A 22991-nucleotide genomic window follows, 5' to 3' on the forward strand; every position below is an offset into this window, starting at 1 on the left:
CTTTGGTAGCACAGCTTAAGAAAATACAACCCCACTGCCACCCCCACATACACACAGAAACATTTGCTGATATTTTATAGGTGCTATTTCTCTCTCTGTCTTGCTGTTTCCCTACAACAACTGTTGTATATTAACCGTCTGCAGTATATCTGCCTTTCCCATGGACCGAATTCGTCCAAAGCGTAGACTACAAACTGGATAGCCACTCCGGATGACCCCCGGTACCATGCGGACTACCACACATCATTACATCTGTCCATTTAGACGAAGAAAAAGGAAATTCAGGTGATAGGAACATACGTGCATGTAGATACACACATCTATAATGAACTACAGAACTAGTTTAGTATTAGAAAATGTATTAGGCCAAGCATGGTAGCTCACGCCTGTAATCCCAGCACTTTGGGAAACTGAGGCAGGAGGATCACCTGAGGTCATGAGTTCGAGGCCAATATGGTGAAACCCCCATCTCTACTAAAAATACAAAAATTAGCTGGGTGTGGTGGTGAGCACCTGTAACCCCAGCTACTTGGGAGGCTGAGGCAGGAGGATCACTCGAACCCAGGAATTGGAGCTTGCAGTGAGCTGAGACCATGCCATTGCACTCCAGCCTGGGCAACAGAGCAAGACTCCATTTCAAAAAAAGAAAACGTATTACTTAGGCTGGTTTTTACTTCAATAATTAACATGGTTATTAGTTTATTAAAAGTAAGTTATCTTGCCCTCGCCACTATCAATAGTACCTGTTTATAAACAATTGTTTTGAGTTTCCAGAGGTACATTTAGCTTTCACATTATCTTACAAGATAAAAACATGTTCGGCCAATGTTAGTGTTGGCTAATATTAATAGCAATAGTTGGACTTCAAGTTTAAGATCTATAGTGATGGATATATAGAGAAGTATACTGATAACAGAACTATAAAATAATTCATGAAATTTTGCATACTAGCTTATAATAAACTCTTCATCACTATTATTTAGCTCAGAATTGCCAAAGGTAGAGGATGACTTGTCCCTCCTATGAAATTTTACAGAAAACTCAGTTTTTGTTGATTTTAGAATAATGAATATATCTCCCCCTTATTTCTAACAAACAATGGAAACTTTGATAGAAACACTACCCAAAATGTATTCCAGAGACCACCAATTTCAAGAAAGGATCTCCAAAAGAGGGGCTCCAACGTCAAAAGACAGAAGGGAGAATGGTGCCCCTACTATCCTTTTAGCAGATTCACAGTGCATGGTGGATCTCAACCTTGGCCGCACAGCAGGGGCACTGGGCACGTTTTGTTGCATACACTTCCCTAAATACAGAGTCCTAAGTTCAGTCCTGGAGAGGCTGATTCAGGATGTCTGGTAAGGCAAAATGGTCTAGTTTTAAATGCTTCCCAGGTGATCTGATGTAACTAGTCTGCTAGTTTTAAATGCTTCCCAGGTGATTTGATGTAACTAGTCTGCTAGTTTTAAATGCTTCCCAGGTGATTTGATGTAACTAGTTTGCTAACTACTGCTTGTCTTAAATGCTCTGAGAAGCCCAAGAGTAAAAGAACCTGTTTAACTTGATTGTCTTAGAACCCTCCAAATTTGTCTGATCATGGAAAATTTAAGCAATTCACTGATAGAATGTGCTCTGGGTAATGCTACCCTAAATGCTGAGAACTCACTAAATGACTCTGCCTTATCCAGTTCCAACCACAAGCTATCTTATGCTTCAGTTTCTGAAGATACATTTTGAAACTATGAATCACAACTCAATTGTGGGTCTTAACCAGTACCTTAAAAAGTTTAAGAGTAGGCATTACTACACAAAATGTGTATGCTGGATCATGATGGAAAATGCTTTTTATAGTGAAGCTTGCAGTCCAAAATTGGAAAGCCTAGTCCCAGAGAAAGCCTAAGGAGCAACTTTGCCATTGGCAAAACTGGAAGCAGTTTTGACACCCTGGGCCAGAGCAGGCAAATGGGCTCAACAAATGCTACTTCTTATATCATTGTGTCTTAGGATGTGAGCCAGCTTTTGAACTCTGACATTGGAAACAATAATCAGGAACATAAGAAACATAAGCCATAAAACCTTACCCCAAGGAATCACAACTGTAATTAGTTACTTACAAATGACTTAGAACCACAGCATCCACAGAATCAGATTCCCAGACACCTCTGCCAGTTGAGTTGTCCACTGGAGATACCAGAAGCCCTCACTAACATTTCCCAGTCATTGAAGACCAGTTCAAAAGGAACTGGCTCATATCCAGTAAAGATATCCAAAGTGATTATATATCTTTTTTTTTTTTTTTGGAGACAGGCTCCTACTGTCTCACCCAGGCTGGAGTGCAGGGGCAGGATCATAGCTCACTATACCCTCGAACTGCTGGGCTCAAGCAATCTTCCCACTTCAGCTTCTCAAGTAGTTGGGACCAACCACAAGCATGTGCCACCATGTCTGGCTAATTTTTTTTTTAAATTTTTTGTTGAGATGAAGTCTCCCTATGTTGCACAGGCTGGTCTTACATTCATGAGCTCAAGTGATCCTCCTACCTCAGCCTCCTAGAGTGCTGGGATTTCAGATGTGAGCCTCTGCACCCATCTCTTCAGTGGTATCTTCCGCAACTTTTAGTTCTTCAAAGTTAATTTTTAATTACAGTTACTAATACCCTTTTCTAAGTGAGAAATGTGTACCTTTTTCACAAGATTTTAGATTGATTTGAAATTGAGGATTTTATCTTGTAATTTCCTCTTAACAGCCCTTGGGAGAGGCAGGTTTTGCTTGTGGAGGTCAAAGGAAGAGAATGAACACAGACACTTCAGTTCATCCTTCATTCTGGCGATTCACACAGTACAATTCTCTCTCTGTTCTTATCTAAAAGCATCTAGTGGAGGGCATGCCAGAGTATGATAATCTCTACCAGCATTTGTGGAGTGGAGCAATACAAACGTGAATTCATTTAATCCTTACAATAACCCAGTAAGATAGACAATACTATCACCTCCCACTTTATAGATGGAGAAACTTGGACACACAGGTAATCTGAGCAGGTCACACAACAAAGAAGTAACAGAGCCATGACTGAGCCCAGGCTACCTTGCTCAGATAAGAACTCTACCTCCTGCATTGCATGGCTGGTGTACGGAGGCCCAGCCACTCCTAATGAGTCTCCTGGGCCTGGACCTTGTTGGCCTCTGAGAAAATGGCGGTAACTGAGTGTTTTGTGTGAGTTGAACGAGGGTGAAGCAAGGAGATGGTGGTGTTCCAAGGTGAGATGAGAGCAGCTTGGGCAGGTACTGTTAGGAAAAGCGCAGTGGCCTCTCAGGAGAAAGGAAGCAGGGAGTAGCTCATGGGAGACACATGACATCTCCTCTTCTACCCTATAATGCCAGCAGAAAGGGGTTGGGGTCGAGGAAGGAGAGGCCTGGGTCCAGGGAAGTATGGGTGCTCTGGATGGTAGAAGCATGAGTTTCAAGGCTTCAGGGCAGCAGCTGGGCATGCGCGGGGGGAGGATAAAGATGGGCTTGGGAAAGAGCAGATGAATGCCTGGTTATATATGTATTCTGCCACAAGACAATAAAGACACAAGTGTGAATGCAGCCAGGTTTAAAGGCAATCTAGGGACGGGCTCCACTAGCTTTACGGCCGTGGTGTGCTGCCAAGGCTTGAATACAGCGTCTCTGTGCACACCCAGCTCCTCCTTTTGCCTCACACTGTGTAACATACACAGTGGCGCTGCCTCTTACTAGACTTGGCCTTAGAGGTCACTCTCTGTTTTACAAACATGTACTGTAAACACAAGGGGGCCCAGAGGACAAATGGTGAATGAGGGTGCTCACTGGGAAGGATGAACTTCACTGCACACCCATGCAGAAATCCTGTGCTTTGAGAATACAAAACCTTAAGCCCTTGATTTATACTCCTCCAAGCTCAGCCTAAATTCACATGGAAGATCCACCTTCCACGCACATCCAGGAATGGTGACTTTGCAGATGAAATTCTGGAAAATCACTTAAATCAATTGTGGCTTCTGCTTTTCCTTAACTCTGTCATCCTCCAAACAGAGTCACCTCACTCCATTCCTCCCTCTCAGGTGCACAGGAAGTGCTGAGGGTGCCCGAAATTCTTCAAAGCAAAGGCTGAGCCCTTTTAAAAGTAGTGGTTTCCAAGAAAAGGAAACTCAAATTCATTTCATATCACTATTTACCAAGACATGTGATTTAAAGCCAACTTTTGGTACCAAGTGATCTTCCCTAAACCAGGAGGGACACCAGAGTTTGAATGAGTGGTCTAAGAGGAGAAACTGTTTCCAGTTGAAATGGAAAACCTGGTCCCAGTTACCGAGATGTTAGAAGGTATTTATTTTTAGAAGGTCTACTTTTTTCTAATTTTCTAATTTTCTTATATATGGAAAAAAGTAAAGGCCTTGGTAATATATATGTGTATATATATAATGTGTGTATATATATCTATTATATATACATAAGATATACATATATTATTATTAATAATATAATTATATTATATAATTATATAAATAATATATATGATTATATATGTTATATAATATATAATTATTTTATATATCTATATATATAGCGTGTGTGTATGTGTGTGTGTATATATATTTTCCCTTTTCATCATCAAAAAGTAAAACTCAGGCCAGTGGAAATGGATCCAAGTGGGGAAGGGAGATATGGATAAAGCTCTCTGAGCATCAGGCAGACTCAGTGATGTCCCTCACCAATCCTGAAGCCACTGAAACAGGGAGAACAAAGCAGTGGGCTGGTCCAGCAGCTTCCCTCGCAGAAGCCCTGCTGGGCCTACCCAGCTCCACCTCTTCCTGGTGGGCAGTTACTCTGGGCTTGCAGGAAATGCCTTAATTAAAATGCTGGCTACACAGACAACTTAGTGGCCTGCAGCAGCAGGAAATCCTCACCATCCCCAGGCTCCCAGGGAATCTAAGAAACCCAGTCAAGATGGTGGAAGGACTTGGTCTTGCCTGTCCCAGAAGACTTAGGCCACTGGGCCCTTCCTGGTGGTGTAGATAGCTAAGGGTAGCATCATAGACTCTTCGAATTCCACAGATTCCTGAGTTGAAAGAAACACAACTATGCCAAATGGCTCTGAACATTTTGAGAAGTAAAAACACTTTGAGAGGTAAATGACCTCAAACAAACTCAAGAAACAGTCACACGCATTCTAACTTTTGCAGGCAGTTCACAGGCTCCAAGTTATGATCTTGTCTAGGGGTTGGGCAACTACAGCCTGAGGACCAAATCTGGCCCCCCATCTGTTTTTGTAAATGAAGTTTTACTGGAACACAGCCATGTCCATTCATTTACAGTATGGTCTATGGCTGCTTTCGGACAAGGGCACACTGAATAGTTGTGATAGAGACCATTTGGCCTGCAGAACCTAAAATGTTTACTATCTAACCCAGTACAGAAAAAAAAATTTTTTTACTGGATCTAATTATTCCATGATCTGGATCAGCTCCTCATTTCACAGATGAAGAAATTCAGGCCCAGGTGGGTTAAGAATTTGTAGCATAGCAGGACCAAGAACTGAACTCAAACTCCTGACTCCTAGTCCAGTGCTCTTCAACGCTGTCTGGATTTGAATGAAGGCGAGGGGAAAATGAATTCAATTTTATAGCAGTTCCTTTTTTTCAATATCTCTTTGCATGAAAACAAATATTCTATGTAATAGTGAAGATGGCCTTTCCCACACAGAAACTGTTTCATCAGGTTTAGTAACCATAAAGTGGACTTGCCTTTGTAAGGACTGTTTTCTGGTAAATGCATTTCAAGGTTCAATTAGTTAAACCTATGTACACAAAAAGCTGTCCTATACCTTGCCTCAGAATGTGACTTTCACATGGTTGGAGATGGTCAGTTTTGCAAGCCGCCAGGGCAGAAGGGAATGATGCAACATTGGCTAGAAGTTAACTTCTTGGTAAACCCCTTGTCTGGGTTCTGCATTTGTTCTCACTGCATACACACATGCTCGTGGAACTCCTCAGTAGCAGAGTGCCAGGCGACAAGCCCAGGCATTCCTAAACTATCTCTAAAGCAATTGCAAGAAAATAAACTCCCTCCTGGCCAGGTGCAGTGGCTCACGCCTGTAATCCCAGCACTTTGGGAGGCCGAGTGGATTACAAGGTCAGGAGATCGAGACCATCCTGGCCAACACAGTGAAACCCTGTCTCTACTAAAAATACAAAAATTAGCCAGGCACGGTGGCGGGCGCCTGTAGTCCCAGCTACTTGGGAGGCTGAGGCAGGAGAATGGCGTCAACCCGGGAGGCGGAGCTTGCAGTAAGCCGAGATGACACCACTGCACTCCAGCCTGGGTGACAGAGCAAGACTCCGTCTCCAAAAAAAAAAAAAAAAAAAGAAAAGAAACTCCTCCTACAGACCCACAGGGACAGAATCTACTGTGCACAGGCTGCCTCGGGTTCTATTGTCAGCCAGCTTGTAGACATCAGAGTGTGTTGTAGGGCTAGCCAGCAAAGAGGAGAAAAACAGGTTTTTTTTCCCCAAGGAACTATGGCCCTCAATTTCTAATGGCACAGAGCCCAGACACACCTCACAACACCTGAATTCAAATTCCCATTAAGAAACAGCCTGGGGGCCAGGCGGGGTGGCTCACGCCTGTAATCTCAGCACTTTGGGAGGCTGAAGCACTCCAGCCTGGAGACAGAGCAAGGCTCTGTCTCAAAAAAAAAAAAAAAAAAAAAAAAAAAAAAAAAAAAAAAAAAAAAAAAAGAAACTGCTTGGGCACCATCTGGACAATCCTCTCCTCCACCAGGAGGTGGCGAACCTGGCCTGGCAGCCTCACCCCACACCTTTATCCAGAACCATCCCACGACTCCCCCCAGTGTGGGCCAATCCTATCCCTACCACTGGATTCTGACGGGGTCTGGGCTTCAGCTGGGGTATTAATTCTACATCCATTTCTCCCCTTCACATTTTGCATCTTTATCTGCCAGTGATATAAAAAAACACATAATCTCCTGAAAGCTATTCTCCTTTCCTCCTGATTCTTTGTTGTGAGAATTTTACTGAACCACTGAAAGCTAATAGTAAAAGTGCTTGACAAAGGAAGAGCCTTCGGAAGTTAAAGGTGTTTGGCAAAAATGAATGGGGCAAACTGTAATCAGCAACCGCACCTTTGTAAATGCATCAACCAGGCTCTGTACCTCTGCAAGAGAACAGGCAGAAACCTGGGCTCAGGACCCAGATGGCAAGAGCTCAACACCACACCACTGTTTACTACTTGGAGGACCTTGGGCAGTTTGTTTACACTTTCAGTGCCTTTGTTTCCTCATCTGTAAAATGTGGATGATAATAATGACATCAACTAGATAAGTTAGTTGAGATAATGCAAATAAAGCAATTATCACAATGCCTGACAACATATGTATTAATCTTCACCCACCAGATCCTTCCATCATCACTATCTCAATCCAGCAAGCATTTCTGTGATGTACCAACATGCTACTCTCACCACTGTCTAGGAGACAGCTGATTGCTAGGTGCTTTCATACCTGAAGGGTTTGCTGTCAGGGTCAGTGTCCTTGAACCCCATCTCTTCAAGCTTACAGCGTCGGTACAATTCGTAGTGGCGGGTGTGAGTCTGCTCTCGCAAGTCCTCCATGTTCACCCGGATCAGCATCTCTCGAAGTTTCACAAAATCACAATGATTTTCATTCTCAACTATGAGGGGGGAAATGGAGGAAGTGGGATCAGCAATGATGTCACTGAAATATCTGCAGTGATGCTTCCAAGATGTTACTACCATCACTCCTGAAATCTCTAGGGTCTCAAGGCCATCTGAAGATCCTTTACTGGATTCACCTTACATTCATGATGAAGACAAGATTTCTGACAACACTGACCATAATACTGATGACAATGCTGACTGCTGAGTGCCTACTGAGCACAGGGCACAGGGGGAGGAGCTTGAAAACAAATATTGTCTTTACCCCTCATAATAACTCTGCCAAGTAGATGTCATGACTTGCTTTGCAGATGCAGGAGCTTGGTGAGCAAGCTGACCTCCCAAAGAGAGGTAGCAGAGTCTAGGTTCAAACGCTAGAACATCTGATCCAAAGCCAGATGTTGTACCACCCATGCTGTCTATAACTGTGCAGGGCCACTTTTACATACCACTTCATTTAATTTTATCAACGACATTGGGAAGAAACGAATTTTCTTATTGTAGAGAAATTGGTAAGAGTAAGAACAATTGTATTTTTCCCAGGGATCTCAAAGGTACTGTTTCTTCTCACAGCTTTATTGTCTTTATTCAAAACAGAGGAAAAGGAGGTCTGATACATCTTAAACCAATGAAGAACTTTCTGTAGCCATCCTGCTTAATCCATAGCACTGGATGTCCTCCTTCAGAACACAAGGGTAGGTCATACAATCCTTGTCCTTCAAAGTGACATACCTGACAAGCTTTCAGGTTAGACTGTGGCCATGTCCCACAGTGCCAAATATAGGTCAAATATTCTCATAAGTCTCAGATTTACTAAGATAACATTTTATTAGAAGGCGTTTTTTGCATAGTTGATGGAGAAAAAAGTACCCTCTTGTTTGCAAGAAACTTTTTGCTGCTTTTTAATACTTGGCTGATAAAACAAGTTCCAACACCTAGGGAAGAACTATTTTTCAATCAGGACTTTATCTTAATTCCCTACACAACCCAGCATCCTTGAGGGGCTACTTCAAGGGATTGGCAGTCACATCTCTCCATTGTCCACCTACCTGATTACTTTTTCTTTCCTCCTCACCTCCACGAGGGTGGAGCCCCACCACACCCTCCCACTGCCAGCCCACTGTTGAGGGCCTCCCTAAACAAGACGGGAAATGAACAAACACGGCCATTCACATAGGGGCTAAATGTGAAGACTCCATCTCCCATGCTGTGCACATACCCTGCACCACACCCCAGGGGTACTGCCTGGCCTTTGCCATCTTGTTGCCAATCTTCACCTCTTCGGTGCTGCCAACCACTGCAAATGGGAGATGGACCTGCCAAGCAAAAGGACAGAGAATAGTTACCTTCCCCTGCTCTGACAGACTGGTTTCCACCAGTCTCTATCTTCTTCCTCCTTCTGCAGGCCTCTACTTGGCGGCAAGGGAAAAGCAGGGTGCAGTTTGGTGGGTGGATGTCACATATCCCATCCCCCTTACAACTCAATACCGAATATGCGATAGGAGCTAGATTCAAGGGAAAACTGTAGGAGTCTTTGCGGCTATAAAGTAAGTTTTAGACTTGTGCTACCCGATGCAGTAGCCACTAACTATATGTGGCTGTTGAGCACTTGAAATACAGCGTGTAGGACCAAGAAATTGAATATCTAACTTTTAATTGGTTTACCTCTAAATTTAAAATAGAAGCAATGTAAAATATTTTTCCATTAAATGCAACTTTATTGTTTTGGTAAAACTGCATTTCACTTTGCTTCAAACTCAAATCTTCTGAAAAACAAGACCAAGGTAGATGGCAAGGTAGACACAAGATTAAAGATAAAGTATCTTTTTGGCACTTATTTCATATTGAAAATCTTTAAGGTATGTTAGGAGAAACCTGGGTATGTAAATTTACCTTTTTAGCTGTGAATTTTATAAAATGTATATACAGATAAAGTATTTTTGGTGAAAATTCAGTCCAAAATGAGATAAGCTGTCATTGTAAAATATACACTGGATCTCAAAGATCTACCATTAAAATGTGTGTGTGGTTTTGTTTTGTTTTGTTTTTTTTGAAATGGCATCTTTCTCTGTCGCCCAGGCTGGAGTGCAGTGGTGCTATCTCGGCTCACTGCAAGCTCCGCCTCCCGGGTTCACACCATTCTCCTGCCTCAGCTTCCCGAGTAGCTGGGACTATACAGGCGCCCGCCACCATGCTTGGCTAATTTTTGTATTTTTAGTAGAGACGGGGTTTCACCGTGTTAGCCAGGATGGTATTGATCTCCTGACCTTGTGATCCACCTGCCTCAGCCTCCTGAAGTGCTGGGATAACAGGTGTGAGCCACTGCACCCAGCCTAAAATACCTAATAATTTTTATATTGATTACATGTTGAAATTATATTTTACAACATATTGGGTTAAGTCCTTAAAATTAATTTCACATTTCTTTTTACTTTCTTTAAGGTGGCTACTAGAAAATTTTAAAATACTTGTATGTCTCACATTACAGTTCTACTTGAACAACACTGCGTTAGACAGATGACTACTGCACAAATTCTAAGTCAGAAACACACTTTAGCCCAAATTATTGGCTCAAGTTTTGCACCCAGACTTATCTGAAGTAGAGATGGTGTCCAAGAAAACTGACTCTTTCACATCGGTTTATTTGGTAGTTATCACTGCATTCTGAGTGGGAGAGGAAATAATAATCCTATCTTTTTTCTATCAGCATGTAAGAATAAGATTTGAAATAGCTGCTCCAAGAATTATTATTTAGAGTTCCTTGATCCAGTGTTCTTCCACTATAGATACATTGAGAAAGAAGATAAAAGTTTTCAAGCCAATTCCTCTCCTACAGAGAACTTGGCATAATCATTGGCTCAGGTTTCCCAAGTAGCTTTTTGTCGGATGCTTAAGATATTGACATTTTCTAGTTCATCTCACACTCTAAGAAGGAAAGAAGGTGTATTCTCTTTCTCAAACAAGTCTGAGTTTCAGACTTGAACACTATTGTCGCCTGAAGTTGAGGAGCAACAGGACCTTTCCAGTCAATATTTTGGTGTAATGACCAAGGAAATTTCTCCACTCAAATGTAACAAAAGCAACTGCCAGTGGAATCTGTTTTCCTCAGATTTCTACACATTATGTGGAATTTCATCAGCAAAAATTGTTTGTAATGAAGAGCCTAAAAAAAAATTCTTTAAAGAACAGGATTAATTTGGAATGTCAGAGATTCAGTTCTATTAATCTGATAAAGACAGAAAGAAAATAGAGCAAAAATTCTTGGGTATTTTCTTTCCAGTAAGTTTAACACAGATATAGTTCCATGAATATAAAATAATGAAAACTTATTTAGAAGGATAGGAATATAAAGAAAAATTACATAGCAGTCATTCATGATACTTCCTGAATACCACACTGACATCCCAAATTATAGTTCTACAGCAGAATAAAGGAGTGCCATCTCAGCTTGAGATTTTGACCTTGCTATAAAAAAGTACAGACCTCCGCAGTATCCACAGGGTGCGGGTTCCAGGACTGTCCATGGACACTGAAATCTGCAGGTGCTCAAATCTCTGATATAAAATGGTATAGTATTTACAAATAACCTATGCACATCCTCCTGTATACTTTAAATCATCTCTAGATTACTTATAATACCCAAGACAATGTAAATGCTATATAAATAGTTATTATACTATATTTTTAATTTTTTTTTGTAGAATTTACTTTTTATTTTTCTTGCTAAGTTGACCAGGCTGGTCTTGAGCTCCTGGCCTCAAGTGATCCTCCCTCCTCAGCCTACCAAAGTGCTGGGATTACAAGTATGAGCCACTGTGCCTGGCCATATATATTTTGTATTATTGTTTATATTGTTGCATTTTTTTTTCCAAATCTATTTGATCCATGGTTGGTCAAATCCGTGTATGCAGAGGACTGACTGTACACTGCTCTGCTTGGGTGGTAGTACACAGGGTGAGAATGTAAGCCTGACAGCCAAAGCCTGGGTTCGAATCCTACCTCCACTACAGACAGCTGTGCAATCTTAGGTGCTATGCTGCAGTCTCCTCATATATGAGGTAGGAATAATAATAGCACCTACGTATGCAACTGTTGTGAGGATTAAATGGAAAGTCTTGAACAGTTCCTGGTGCATAGTAAATGCTCCAGAAATGTGAAAAATGTCAGGTGCTATTATTATTATGTAGCTGTCAGTACCCACAACCAGAGAATTTTAGAGGTGGAAGAGATCTTGCCTATTACACAGTTCAATCCTGCTTAAGAATTCCTGCTACAGTATCTCTTCCAAGTGGACTGAAACAGGCTCTGTTATCAACTAACCACTGGTGATGGGAACTCACTACTTCCCAAGAAGTAAGGTGTGTCTTCCATCTCAGTGGCTCTACTAGTTAAACACTCACTTCATAACATGACCAAAACCCCTTGTTGATCTTTTGTCCATCCATTCTTTTGCACAAGTCTAGTCATTCTCCCTTGTGGCAACCTTCCTTTCACACCCCATCAAGCCTATTTCCTGGGAAGAATCTGCTTTCCAGATTCTTCCAGGGATTCTAGAGCCTTTACTACTTTGAATTCCAACAATCATCATTGGGCATCCACTATATGCAAAGCTTGTGGCTTTCACGGATGTTATGCATTCCCAAAGGGAAAAAAGATGCGTAGAGTCATTGCAGCTCACAGCTGAGCTATGGGCTGAGACACACAAAAGAGCAGTGAAACAGACTTGAGCATCAACCGGCAGGATGGAGACTCACCAGGAGGGATTACATCATAATCACACAGGGAACCACTGTCGCTTTAATCATTTATCTCCTGACTAGTTCCTCTCTGTGATGTGGAAATTGTATCCTCAACTGCCAATTTACCTAATGATTCAGAAAAGGGTAGGGAAAATAGAAAGGAGGGAAGGGCAGGATCCAATCACCAAAGCAAAACTGGGACAAGCTGACATATTTCTGCCAAGATTGGTGGAAACAAGCACAGATCTATTTCCTTTGAGCTGCTTTTTGTGAAATGGTGCTGGGCTGGCATTTCCTTCTCACAAGATTTGCTGTAGAAATCATAACTGTTAGAGTGGGAAGGAAATTGGAGATCATCTTGTCTAACGCTCCCATTTGACAGATGGAGAAACTGAGGAGCAGACTGGTTAAATGACCTGAAGTGGTGGCAAAGCTGCACTAATCTGAAGTCATGGGGTGCCTAGTCAGTCCAGTGCTCCAGCCACTCTACAACGCTGATACTAAGACAGGCGTTCATTAAAATCACTTGTTTCCATTTGACTTGAGGACTTACACTCATTGTCGCGTTAATCTCTGCCACCGTTTCTTCATCAGTGGGAAACTGATATATCTGGACCCCATTGCTGACTAGTTCACTCATGATCTTACTCTTGAATTTGTGTAGTTCATTCTTGGCAATGGTGTCAGCTTTTGCAATTATTGGAATGATGTTCACCTGTAAAACAGACACGTCCATTTTTACACAGTTCCAACATAAGAAAAATAGACAAGTGAATAAAACATAGCAAACAAATAAAATTGCAAAACCTTAATGTAAAAAATAAAGATGTTGCATGCTTATATCAAAACATCTGAAGTACCCCATAAATATAAACACCTCCTATGCACCTACAATTTTTTTTTTTTTTTTGGTAGAGATGATAATGAAAATCAGACTTTCTACCTAGGTGAAAAATTAAGAAGACCTGAGATAAACTTTTAGTTCCATATTCAAACACTTTTACTTCCTCCCATCCTGCACTGAAAGTATACTTGTAATTTCCCCTCCTGTGCTACCTCATTTTTCTTTACAGAGTAAAGGAAGTGTTGCTATTCTATGACAAATAGTGATAACAAAGGAGCCTATTCTTTGAATGACCAACCACTCCTTTTAGACCTCTCCCATCTACTTTAGGCTCTTGATTTTTGCACACCCTAACAGTATAATAACAGTTTTTGTAAGAGCAGTGGAGTATTCCGTCCTATGCAGCCCAACATCCTTTCTTTCTTCTGATGACCTGAAAATTGCTGAGAGGAGAACCTATGTATTAATCAAAACAAAAATGGTGTCGCCCACTGTAAAAGTTTTCAAAATCACACCAACTAATTCTTTTGAAAATCAGCTTCTATCAAATTACTCCTTCATGCCGGAATAAAACTGAGCGCCAAAGGCAAGGCTCACTTTCACAGCATCGGTTACAAAGAACAGGGGAGAACTCAGAATTTGACAGTAGTGGCAGGAAGCCCAGAAAGGGAGCCAAGGATACCCTAGAGCACAAGTTCCAAACCCTGTGTGGACATTCTTTTCCCGGCTGCCCCCAGCCCTGTGCACGGGACACATTTCTTAAATTCACATTTTAAGATTAATTTTCCCCTAATCCCTGTAGAAACAGAGGTTTCAATAAGATATTACTGACATCCGATATATAGAAGTATGGTCTTCACCCAGCTTAGGTGAGAGAAAACAGACTCGGTGAGGAAGCTGTCCTAGCCAGGGAACAGACAGTCTTTCGGGAGGTGTTCAGGTCACATCTGCATGCCTTTGCTTCTCCTTTTATCCAAAGGCCACATTAGAAATCCTGATAAACCCAAATGAGATGACACGCTGACAGAAAGACCTATTCTTCAACCTATTCCTCAACCTGCTCCTAAGCTCACTATGCTTGGGCTTCCTCCAGCAAGTTGCGGACTAAGAAAAACATCATTGAGGGTGGGGGAAATGTTTGGATCAGGACTGGAGGAACAAGAAACTTCCTGTTGTTCTCACTGGCTATCTTTTATGCACATTTAGTATTTAATTAATGTCAACATAAACAAAATGGCAGAGATTCACTCTTTCTTGGGCAAATTGATCAGAGGAGATAGAGAAATCAAGCAATTTGGTTTTAAAACCTCTTTTTCCTCATTGGCAGGGGCTTGAAAGTCATTCCTGAAATGACTATACATTTGCTTAACTCTTCCCTTTACTTGTATAAATAAAACTTTGATATTATCATTTTCGGATGCTAGCTAGCTCTCCAACTCTCCTACGTTATCACTTCTTTGAAAGTTTAACCTGCTTTATGGTTGGTTGTTTGCTTTTATTAGTTGTGCCTGTTATGCATTTTTCTTTTCCTTTTTCAATGAACTCTATTAAACATAATCATAGTGTTGGATATTATCCGGCTAGATCTGCATACTCAGCCCTCAGTTAGGAAGCCTCCTCAGTCTACTTCCTTCAGAACGTCTGTGGAGAACGGGGCACTCTTGAGAACAGGGAGGTCTGCCCCTGCTTCCAAGGACACGACAGACCCGGAAGCGGCCCTCACTGCCCGTGATCTCTCCACTATCATGGCTAATGGCACAGCTCCCAGGGGAGCCGAGGAATCAAATGGGATGAAGAAGTGTTTCTATTTATTCTGCGAAGAGTACTCTAGCTGCAATGATCCTTCTAGGCCATTAGAAGATTTTTCTATAAACTACTGTGTCTGTGCCTGCTGGAAGCCGAAGGAGCCTGGCTTGGCTTCAGCCTCTCCAGACCTCTAAAGGCCAGTTCAGAGGCCTTGGGGACAGGCTGATCTCCTGAGCATTCTCTCGCTGTTCTGTCCCTCTGGAGAGAAAGCATCTTTTATCAGTGGTGTTGTTTAGACAAAATCATAGTAACAACACCCAGCAGAGTCCTCTAAAGAGCTTTATCATCTAATAAGACTTTTCTGTGAATGCAAAAGGCATTTTGAATCTAAGAGTAAATACCTTCCATGGCTTTGCTTTGTGGTTGTTCTTGTTGCCATTTGTTTCATCCTTATTTCAGAATGTATTGTCTTCTATTTATTTCAAAATGGAAAGTCTAATTAATTATATAGTAAGGTGCCAAATTTTATCAAAATGACCAGTCTCTTCCTTCACGTGCTGTGAGAAAGAGAAGGTATAAATGTGGCAAGCTCAGGGATCACACTTAAATGAAGACTTTGCTTTACTTGAACACACGTGTGCAGTTCAGTTTTTAAATCTAAGAAGCTGGACCATTATCATCACAGAGACAAAAATTTAACCTTTTATTCCACTGTAAACTTTGAATTAAAACCAAACCTCTAGAAACCTGTTAGAGAAAGTTTTTTTTAAGAAAATAAACAAACTTGGAAGTTATATTTCAACCTCCCATGTAAGAATTAAAAATACTTCCTGAAAGCGACTTGATTTTTTTTTTCTAGTTTTGTTTTGTTTTATTTTATTTTTGTCTAACAGGCAAGAGGTTTTGAAGTGTTTTTCTCATGCTGTCAAACACTGTTCCTGTAATCCAGGGCAAAAAAATCACATTGAAAGCAGAGAACAAATTAGGGCATTAGGATAAAGAAGATCTAAAAGGAGAGTGGATGATAATCAGAGTGGCAGCAAGTACCTTACTGTCCAGCTTTTTCATGGTGACCAGATCCAGGGACTTCAGTGAATGTCCAGTAGGGGCAATAAAGTAGAGGCAGGCATGGATCCTCGTGTCATGGTAGTTGAAGAGAGAACGTTTAATCTTCAATTCCTCTTGCAGGTAGGCCTCGAACTGGGCATCGATATATTCTACTATCGGCTTATAGCTAGAATGCAGAAACGGCATGTTTCTAGGCTCAAACCTCTTTCACAATTTGGTGTAGACAATCCTCCATTCAACATCACAATGGCTTCTTCTTTCCCAAGGGCTAAAGCCCAAGTCCTCACCTAGGTATCCAAGGCCTTCCATCACCTGATGCCTGAACAGGGCTCCAGGCTCACCTCTCCTGTCCCAGCCACACCCAACCATTTGTAGCAGCCCCCGCGTGTCAAGCCCTTATTTCCTCTGTGTCTTTGCTCACGCTGGCCCCTCTGTGAGAACCTGTCTTTTTCCTACTCTTTTCCTGGCTAACATTGATCCTCTAAAACAGAGACTGTACATATGTGGAGCGGGCTGCCACTCTCCCAAGGTGCATCCATGGAAGATATTGCTAAGAGATTGTGGCATTCTTTCCCGCTGGGCCAAAACTGGGCCTCAAAAATCCATCTGAGAAAAGTGATTGTGACAGCTTCTCCCTACTGATTGCCATTGGTGCACAAAATGAAACTGTTGTGTGGTTTCAGAATACGACACCACCACCTACTGCGAGCTATTTCCTGGTCATCTGCTCTATTCCTCCAGAGGTGGGGGCTCTCTGTGCTCCCATAGCCCTGTGCACAATCCAACTCATCTAGGAACTAAGGTGCCTAGACTATTATGATCTTCGAGATTCCTTTCAACTCAAAATCTTCATGATTTAAAGGTAAACGTTGTAACCTTCTCTTCTCACCAAATCATTCAAATCTGTTTTGGATAATTGTGTGTGATCCTATTAACTGACCATAAACACAATGACGAATAGCATATTGGGGATACACATTCCATAAACCACATGTCCAGGAAGTAAGCAGTATGTTAGGTCATTGTGGGAAACCCACTAATTTTTTCTGGTCTCCAAAGGGACTACTCAGAAGAAGTTTGTTTTAGCAACAAAGAGACTGTTCTATTAGGAATACAAAGAGTTAATTCTCCCCAAACTTATTGCCTTTCCGAAGATATAAGTTTTAAGAAAAATCAAAACATTTCAACACCCAAATCCTATACCCATAAGTTAAACTGAAACCCTTGAAAGGGAACCACAAATCTTTTATAATAAAAGTGACAGCAGACATCCTAAGAAAAACAAACATCCCCAAAATAAACAATAACCACAAAACAAACTTATGAGCAAAACTGAAAGCAGTCCATAAAAAGCTTTTTGATATTTTTCTTTGGTGATTTTATCACAATCTATTGGTTCAATTAGAGTAGACAAAATCTCCAGAGGTTTTTAAAAAAAAAAAAAGGTAGGATATACCTCAGGAATAATAAAATTCCAAATCATGACAGGCAAAATTCCAATAAAAAGAATCAATGAGCAATAAGATTCTTCTATATTTTCTAATCTTGAAATATAGACATATATTGCATAATAATAATATTTAATGAGATAATTATAGAGGATGGTGGTTAGAAACATGGATTCAAGCCAAACTGCCTAAAACCATAATACAGCTGCACAACTTATTAGCTGCACAGCCTTAAGTCACTAAACCTCTCTGTGTCTCAATTTCCTCACAGGTAAATCAGAGACAAAAATAGTAGTTCTATCAGAGAGCTACTGTGACAAATAAATGAGCCAATACATGCAATACATGTAAAGGGCTGTCACATAAAAGATATAACTATTTCATAATTATATAATAAATAACCAAGAATCAAGCCTGACTTTTTAGAAAAACCTTAAAAAAAAAAAAAAAAAAGGAACTTTACATTCACCCAGTTCTCTGCTGGTATCTGTCCTGCTATGGAGCTCATGCCCAGGAGGGAAGTGCAGCAGGCCACTCCAGTGAGGTCCACCCATGCCCTTTGCCCTTTCAGTGTGGGGCTGATCCTTCAGTTTCCTGACACTGAGGCAGATTTGGGGATCAGGGATCTTCCCTAGCAGCCTATTATCCCCAAGGGTAAGAGAAGCAGCTCACAGCAATTGCTCCCCTGCATCCCCGGTGTCTGATTTTTAGCTCTTAGCACTCCTCCTCTCAATAGTAGTCCAAATACGGTTCTGCTTTCTATTAATTTCCCTTCTTGCCTCTGGGTTTTGATTCTCATCCTCCAAAGACAATGAGGCATAACATCGCTCATTTTGCAGTGAGGAATGCTTTCCGCACTGGATTCAAGACATCTTTTGTTCTCTAATATCACAGACTTCCTTCTACCTGTTCTTATTATAGAGTCCTGGCCAATCATTCAATCTCCTTTCCTTTCACTCCATGTGTTCCCTCTAGAAAATCACACTTATTCCCTCTAGAAAATCACTAGCATCCGATAGATAGTTCCACTCACCCTCTATCTGATGACAAGTCATAAGTCTCTACCTTCAACCCAGATCTTTTCTCAGAGCTTCAGATCCATCCACAATTGCTTATCCTATATTTTCAACTGCTTTCCCAACTAAATATGTCCAAAACTGAACTATTCATCCTGCCTTCAAACCTACATTTTCCCTGTATTCCTTAGTATGGTGGCCACCACCCACACCACTGGCCAAGTCAGAAAGCTGGGATTCAACCTGGAGCCTCCTTCTCTTACCTCACATACATAATAAATCTGAAATCCTATCTACTTTACCTTCCAAACCATTATTAACCAATAAAAATAAATGTATTCCTGGACAACAATTTACCAAAACCACTATTCCCTATGTCAAAGATTTAATTATGATAATAAAATAGTTTCTTCTTGATGAGACTCAAGCCAGCCAAGTGGTTTTGTACTCCTCATCATCATCCTGTAGATGAGATGAATTATCTGCCTCTTCCTCCAAATCTTTTCCACTTCTGCATCTGAAGTCAGAAAGAAAGGAAGCTTAATCCCAGCTTAGCCTTTTGCTAGCTCCAGTCCTACTAACACTTATTTATATTCTTTTTGGCCAATTAAAACTTCCCTGGATTGTGGCCATATCAATCAGAGGAAAGACAGGAGGACAAATCCAGTCTAGCCCTTACATTTTCACATAATTTTCTTTTAAGGCATGGAGATATTCCTTGTTACACAGCACTCATTTTTTTCCATATACCTCCAGCCATAAAACACACACACACACACACACAAACGACAGAGGCTAACCCTAAAACCGATGGAAAAAGATACTTAGACAATGTTTTCCATCCATCCAACCTACCCACTGATCATTCTTGCAAAATGGCCAATGCCATCATTCAGAGACTGACTCTCCACTTCATATATGACCAAATACTTACCACGTTTTTCCCTTCTCTTGCTGTCTGTTAGCCAATTTTCCTTATCCCTTGACTACCTTCACCAGAAAGTGTGATTAAAAACTTAAAATTTAAAGGCCAAACAGTCCATCTCACTACTGTATAAAGATTTGGTGAGGTTGAAATTCCGTCTCGGGGATTTCAATTATTTCTCCTTTTGAGGGCTGACTATCATTATAGCTAGTGATACTCCATGGACAGCTCACCTCCCATCTCCCCAGTGTGGGGCAAACTAATTATTCTATTTCCAATTAAACAACAAAACTTGGTTTCCCTTCTTCCCCAGACCCCTTTCTTTCTCTACTAAAGAGTACAAACAGCCAAAACAAGGAAGCCCCTAAATAACAAAGAGTGAAATATGCTTTTAAACATAACAGGAAACCTTACCAGATCTCTCTTCCTGCCTTCTTCTAGCTAGCCTGGTCTGAGGCAGATAATAATACAGCAATGCTGACATGTCCAAAGCCTACATAAACAAACTGGGACATTCTTGAAGTCTTGCATCTATGGCAGAAAAGCTTGCCTAATCCCCAAAGTAGGTAAAAATCAACATGGGTATAGAGAAATAGCACATCCCTTCCCGTATGGTTACACATTGATGCAGAAACGAATATCCCACTTCCAGTTTCTTGAGGGAAGCAGAGCCTGTCCGAATAACGATTTGTGAACAAGTCATTTGGCTTTACAGTCAACAGTGTCAACAATACCTTCTGAGGTACAGGGTAACAGAGAGTTTTAAGTGCCATTAAAGAGGTTATGCAATAGCTGTCAAGAAATTTCAGAGGAAAAAAATATTTGGTATCTAGGTTAGGTTAATATCACACTTCCTCTCTTCTAAATCTCCTTGGAAACTATTATTTGACCCAAATGAGTCAGATAATTTCTTAAGGAGGGCTCCAGCTGCAAATATGAGGATATGCATTGTCCTAGCTGTTTGCTGCTGAGTGCTGATTGGGAAGTGAAAAGGCACCAGCAGCCCGAGGGAAAGTCCCAGTTTAGGGCAGAGGCAAAAATCGAGTGGCAGCACTGTGACAACCCCAGTGAGCTGGAAGAGCACAGCGAATCTCAGCAAGAGGCTATGTGGAGGATGGTTCTCATTCCTAGGGGGAGGGATCCTGAAAAAGTACAGTTACTGTCTTCCAATCAAGGAATGCAAGAATAAGATTTTTCCTAACCCCAGGGAGAAAATCTATACGGGTCTGAGAGGTGGAGAACAGGCCTTGCTCTGGGTATGTTCTGTCACTATGCAATGATTGGAACCCCTGGCTCTCTTCCCAGCTCCCACAATGCACTTGTGCCCCTTTCCTTATGACCAGGGCTTTTCTCTTCATTTACTGCCCTTGGCATTACAAACAGCCTTCAGGCAGGGGCCTCTCCATCACTCCTTGTCATTGAGGTCATATATTAAGAGCAACTGCTCAGCTGCAGTGTCAGAGCCAAACTTGTTCCCTGCCCCAACACAATGTACAGATAGTCCATTTTGGCCAGATGCAAAATAAAATCTTTCTCACTCTATCTAACAGTTGTTCCTGTTATCACGGGACAATGTCTACTGAAGAGCATTTAAAGTGCTTTATAGATAAAATAAAGAGCTTGGTGCTCAGCTAAAGAATGAATTAAACATTTCTCTGTCATTACTGTGGTGCTCATACTTGTATCAGGAATAGTTAAAATGTATCTAGGCAATACACATTTCTAGATAAAAATAGGCGAGTTCCTCTTTACAAAACACATGTATATAATATACAGTTCTGAGGAATATGGAAAAAAATCCTGATACAACTGAAGTGTCTGAGCTGTAAGCAAACACACCCTAACTTACTGATTTGTTGTTCATGTCTACATGTTGGTCACACTAAGCAGGTAGACACTTATGCCCATAATGTTGTAACTGCTCAAAGATGTTTCTGGAAGCCCCATTCTACAATCACCTTTGGGCCTGGGGCAGTTTTATTTTAACTTTCTCAAACTTCTTTTGAGAATGAATGTACTATGTAAAATAGTCATAAGATATCTGAGGTTGAGACTGATGTACAGAATTGGTGCTCTTGAGAAGGAATGTGAACAAAATCCTGAGATTTTGAATCTTAACGAAATTTTAAGAATTAAAAACTTCCCTCAAATAAGAGCAAACAGCAACTCATGGTAAAGACCCAAACTTACATGGCTTTATAAATGGGGTATACTATAAAAACTCAGTGTACTATTTTATCATTACACAGCAAGCAATGGTGAAGGCATTTGTTTACCAGGGGCAGATTTGGTGGAGCATCTAGAGACCTCCCCTCTAGTGTGCTGGCTTCCCAAGCAGTATGAAGTGATTGATGGCTGGGTTTTCTGCTGAAACTGTTCTGTGGGGTGGCTGGGTGTTTCTCTAGACTGCTTTTCCTGGTAGGAAAGCCCAAAACCTAGTTTCATGGCCTTTGCGGAAAGATGCTGTAAGCTAATTTAATCCCTCTAATAAATCTCCCTTCTGCTTCTACTAGCTGGGATCAATTTTGATGTCTGATTCTGATCTCAAGGAAGAACATTCTCAGAAAAATTCTCAGAGGACAAGAATATCACACCTTTCAGGCAATAGAGGACCAAGCCCCACAACTAAAAAACCCCCAAAACATTTGGCCTTTAAATTTACCTGGGATGGATCCTGCTATCTCCTCATCATGTCCCCCCAAAATCCCAAGATGTACCTGTCATCTTTATTTATCTGGTCTCCAAATCCCACGGTGTCAACGATGGTTAACTTCAGCCGTACATTGCTTTCCTGAAGCTCATAACTTCTGGCTTTTAACCGAACACCTGGTTCATTGTGAGTAGCTGGGTCACTTTCAAATTTGGTGTTGAACAAAGTGTCCATTAACGTGGATTTGCCAATGCCTGTCTCACCTATGTAACCACAAAAGAAAAATTAGAGAATGTGTCAATGTCTTTCAGACATGAGTTCAGTTCATCAGTATTTTTTTCATTAGTCATGATTATAAAGTTTAAAAAAGAAAAACTGTCACCAGAAATGCCACTGTGAAGAGATAATTCTTTCTATGTGTAATCTATGGAATACCTTTCTAAAAATGCCTCAGTGAATTTCAGAAACTATTTAGCAGACAGGATTTCAAATTTACAGATCAAGAGATTCTTCTTTACCTCTGGATAGAAAAATTGTACTTGCAAGTTTGCCCATGCTCAGGTTGTATATTACAAGAACATGAACTTTACCTCTTTCTCTCCTAAATGTCAGAGTATAAAACTATATTACTTAAGGGATAAAAGACTATACTGTTGAATTTCTGTTACTTGAAACAAGTGATTCCATTTACACTGAATTACCTAAAAGATCAGTTAATTCAACACCAATATGATACTGTGTCATATGCTTTCCAACATAATACAAAAGTGAAGGAAGACGAAGTCTTTCTGGATTTGAACTTTCTCTGATTAGAAAAGCCTTATATGGCTTGCCTCTAACCAT

General features: G+C 41.0%; 1 protein-coding gene across 5 annotated transcripts in view; it reads right to left on the bottom strand.

Annotated features, from left to right (window-relative positions):
* The window catches only part of SEPTIN11 (septin 11), a 139247-nt gene that overhangs the window by 12900 nt on the left and 103356 nt on the right, over positions 1-22991 (bottom strand). For all 5 annotated transcript variants that reach the window (XM_015138477.3, XM_015138476.3, XM_078003458.1 and 2 more), the window contains 5 exons: positions 22216-22411; positions 16089-16275; positions 13005-13166; positions 8932-9028; positions 7540-7708 (listed from right to left, as the gene is read on the bottom strand). In XM_015138477.3, coding sequence (XP_014993963.1) covers positions 7540-7708; positions 8932-9028; positions 13005-13166; positions 16089-16275; positions 22216-22411 — 811 coding nt within the window. The remainder of the gene's footprint in view (positions 1-7539; positions 7709-8931; positions 9029-13004; positions 13167-16088; positions 16276-22215; positions 22412-22991) is intronic.

The sequence above is a fragment of the Macaca mulatta genome, chromosome 5 (assembly GCF_049350105.2).
Source record: "Macaca mulatta isolate MMU2019108-1 chromosome 5, T2T-MMU8v2.0, whole genome shotgun sequence".
Taxonomy (NCBI): Eukaryota; Metazoa; Chordata; class Mammalia; order Primates; family Cercopithecidae; genus Macaca; species Macaca mulatta.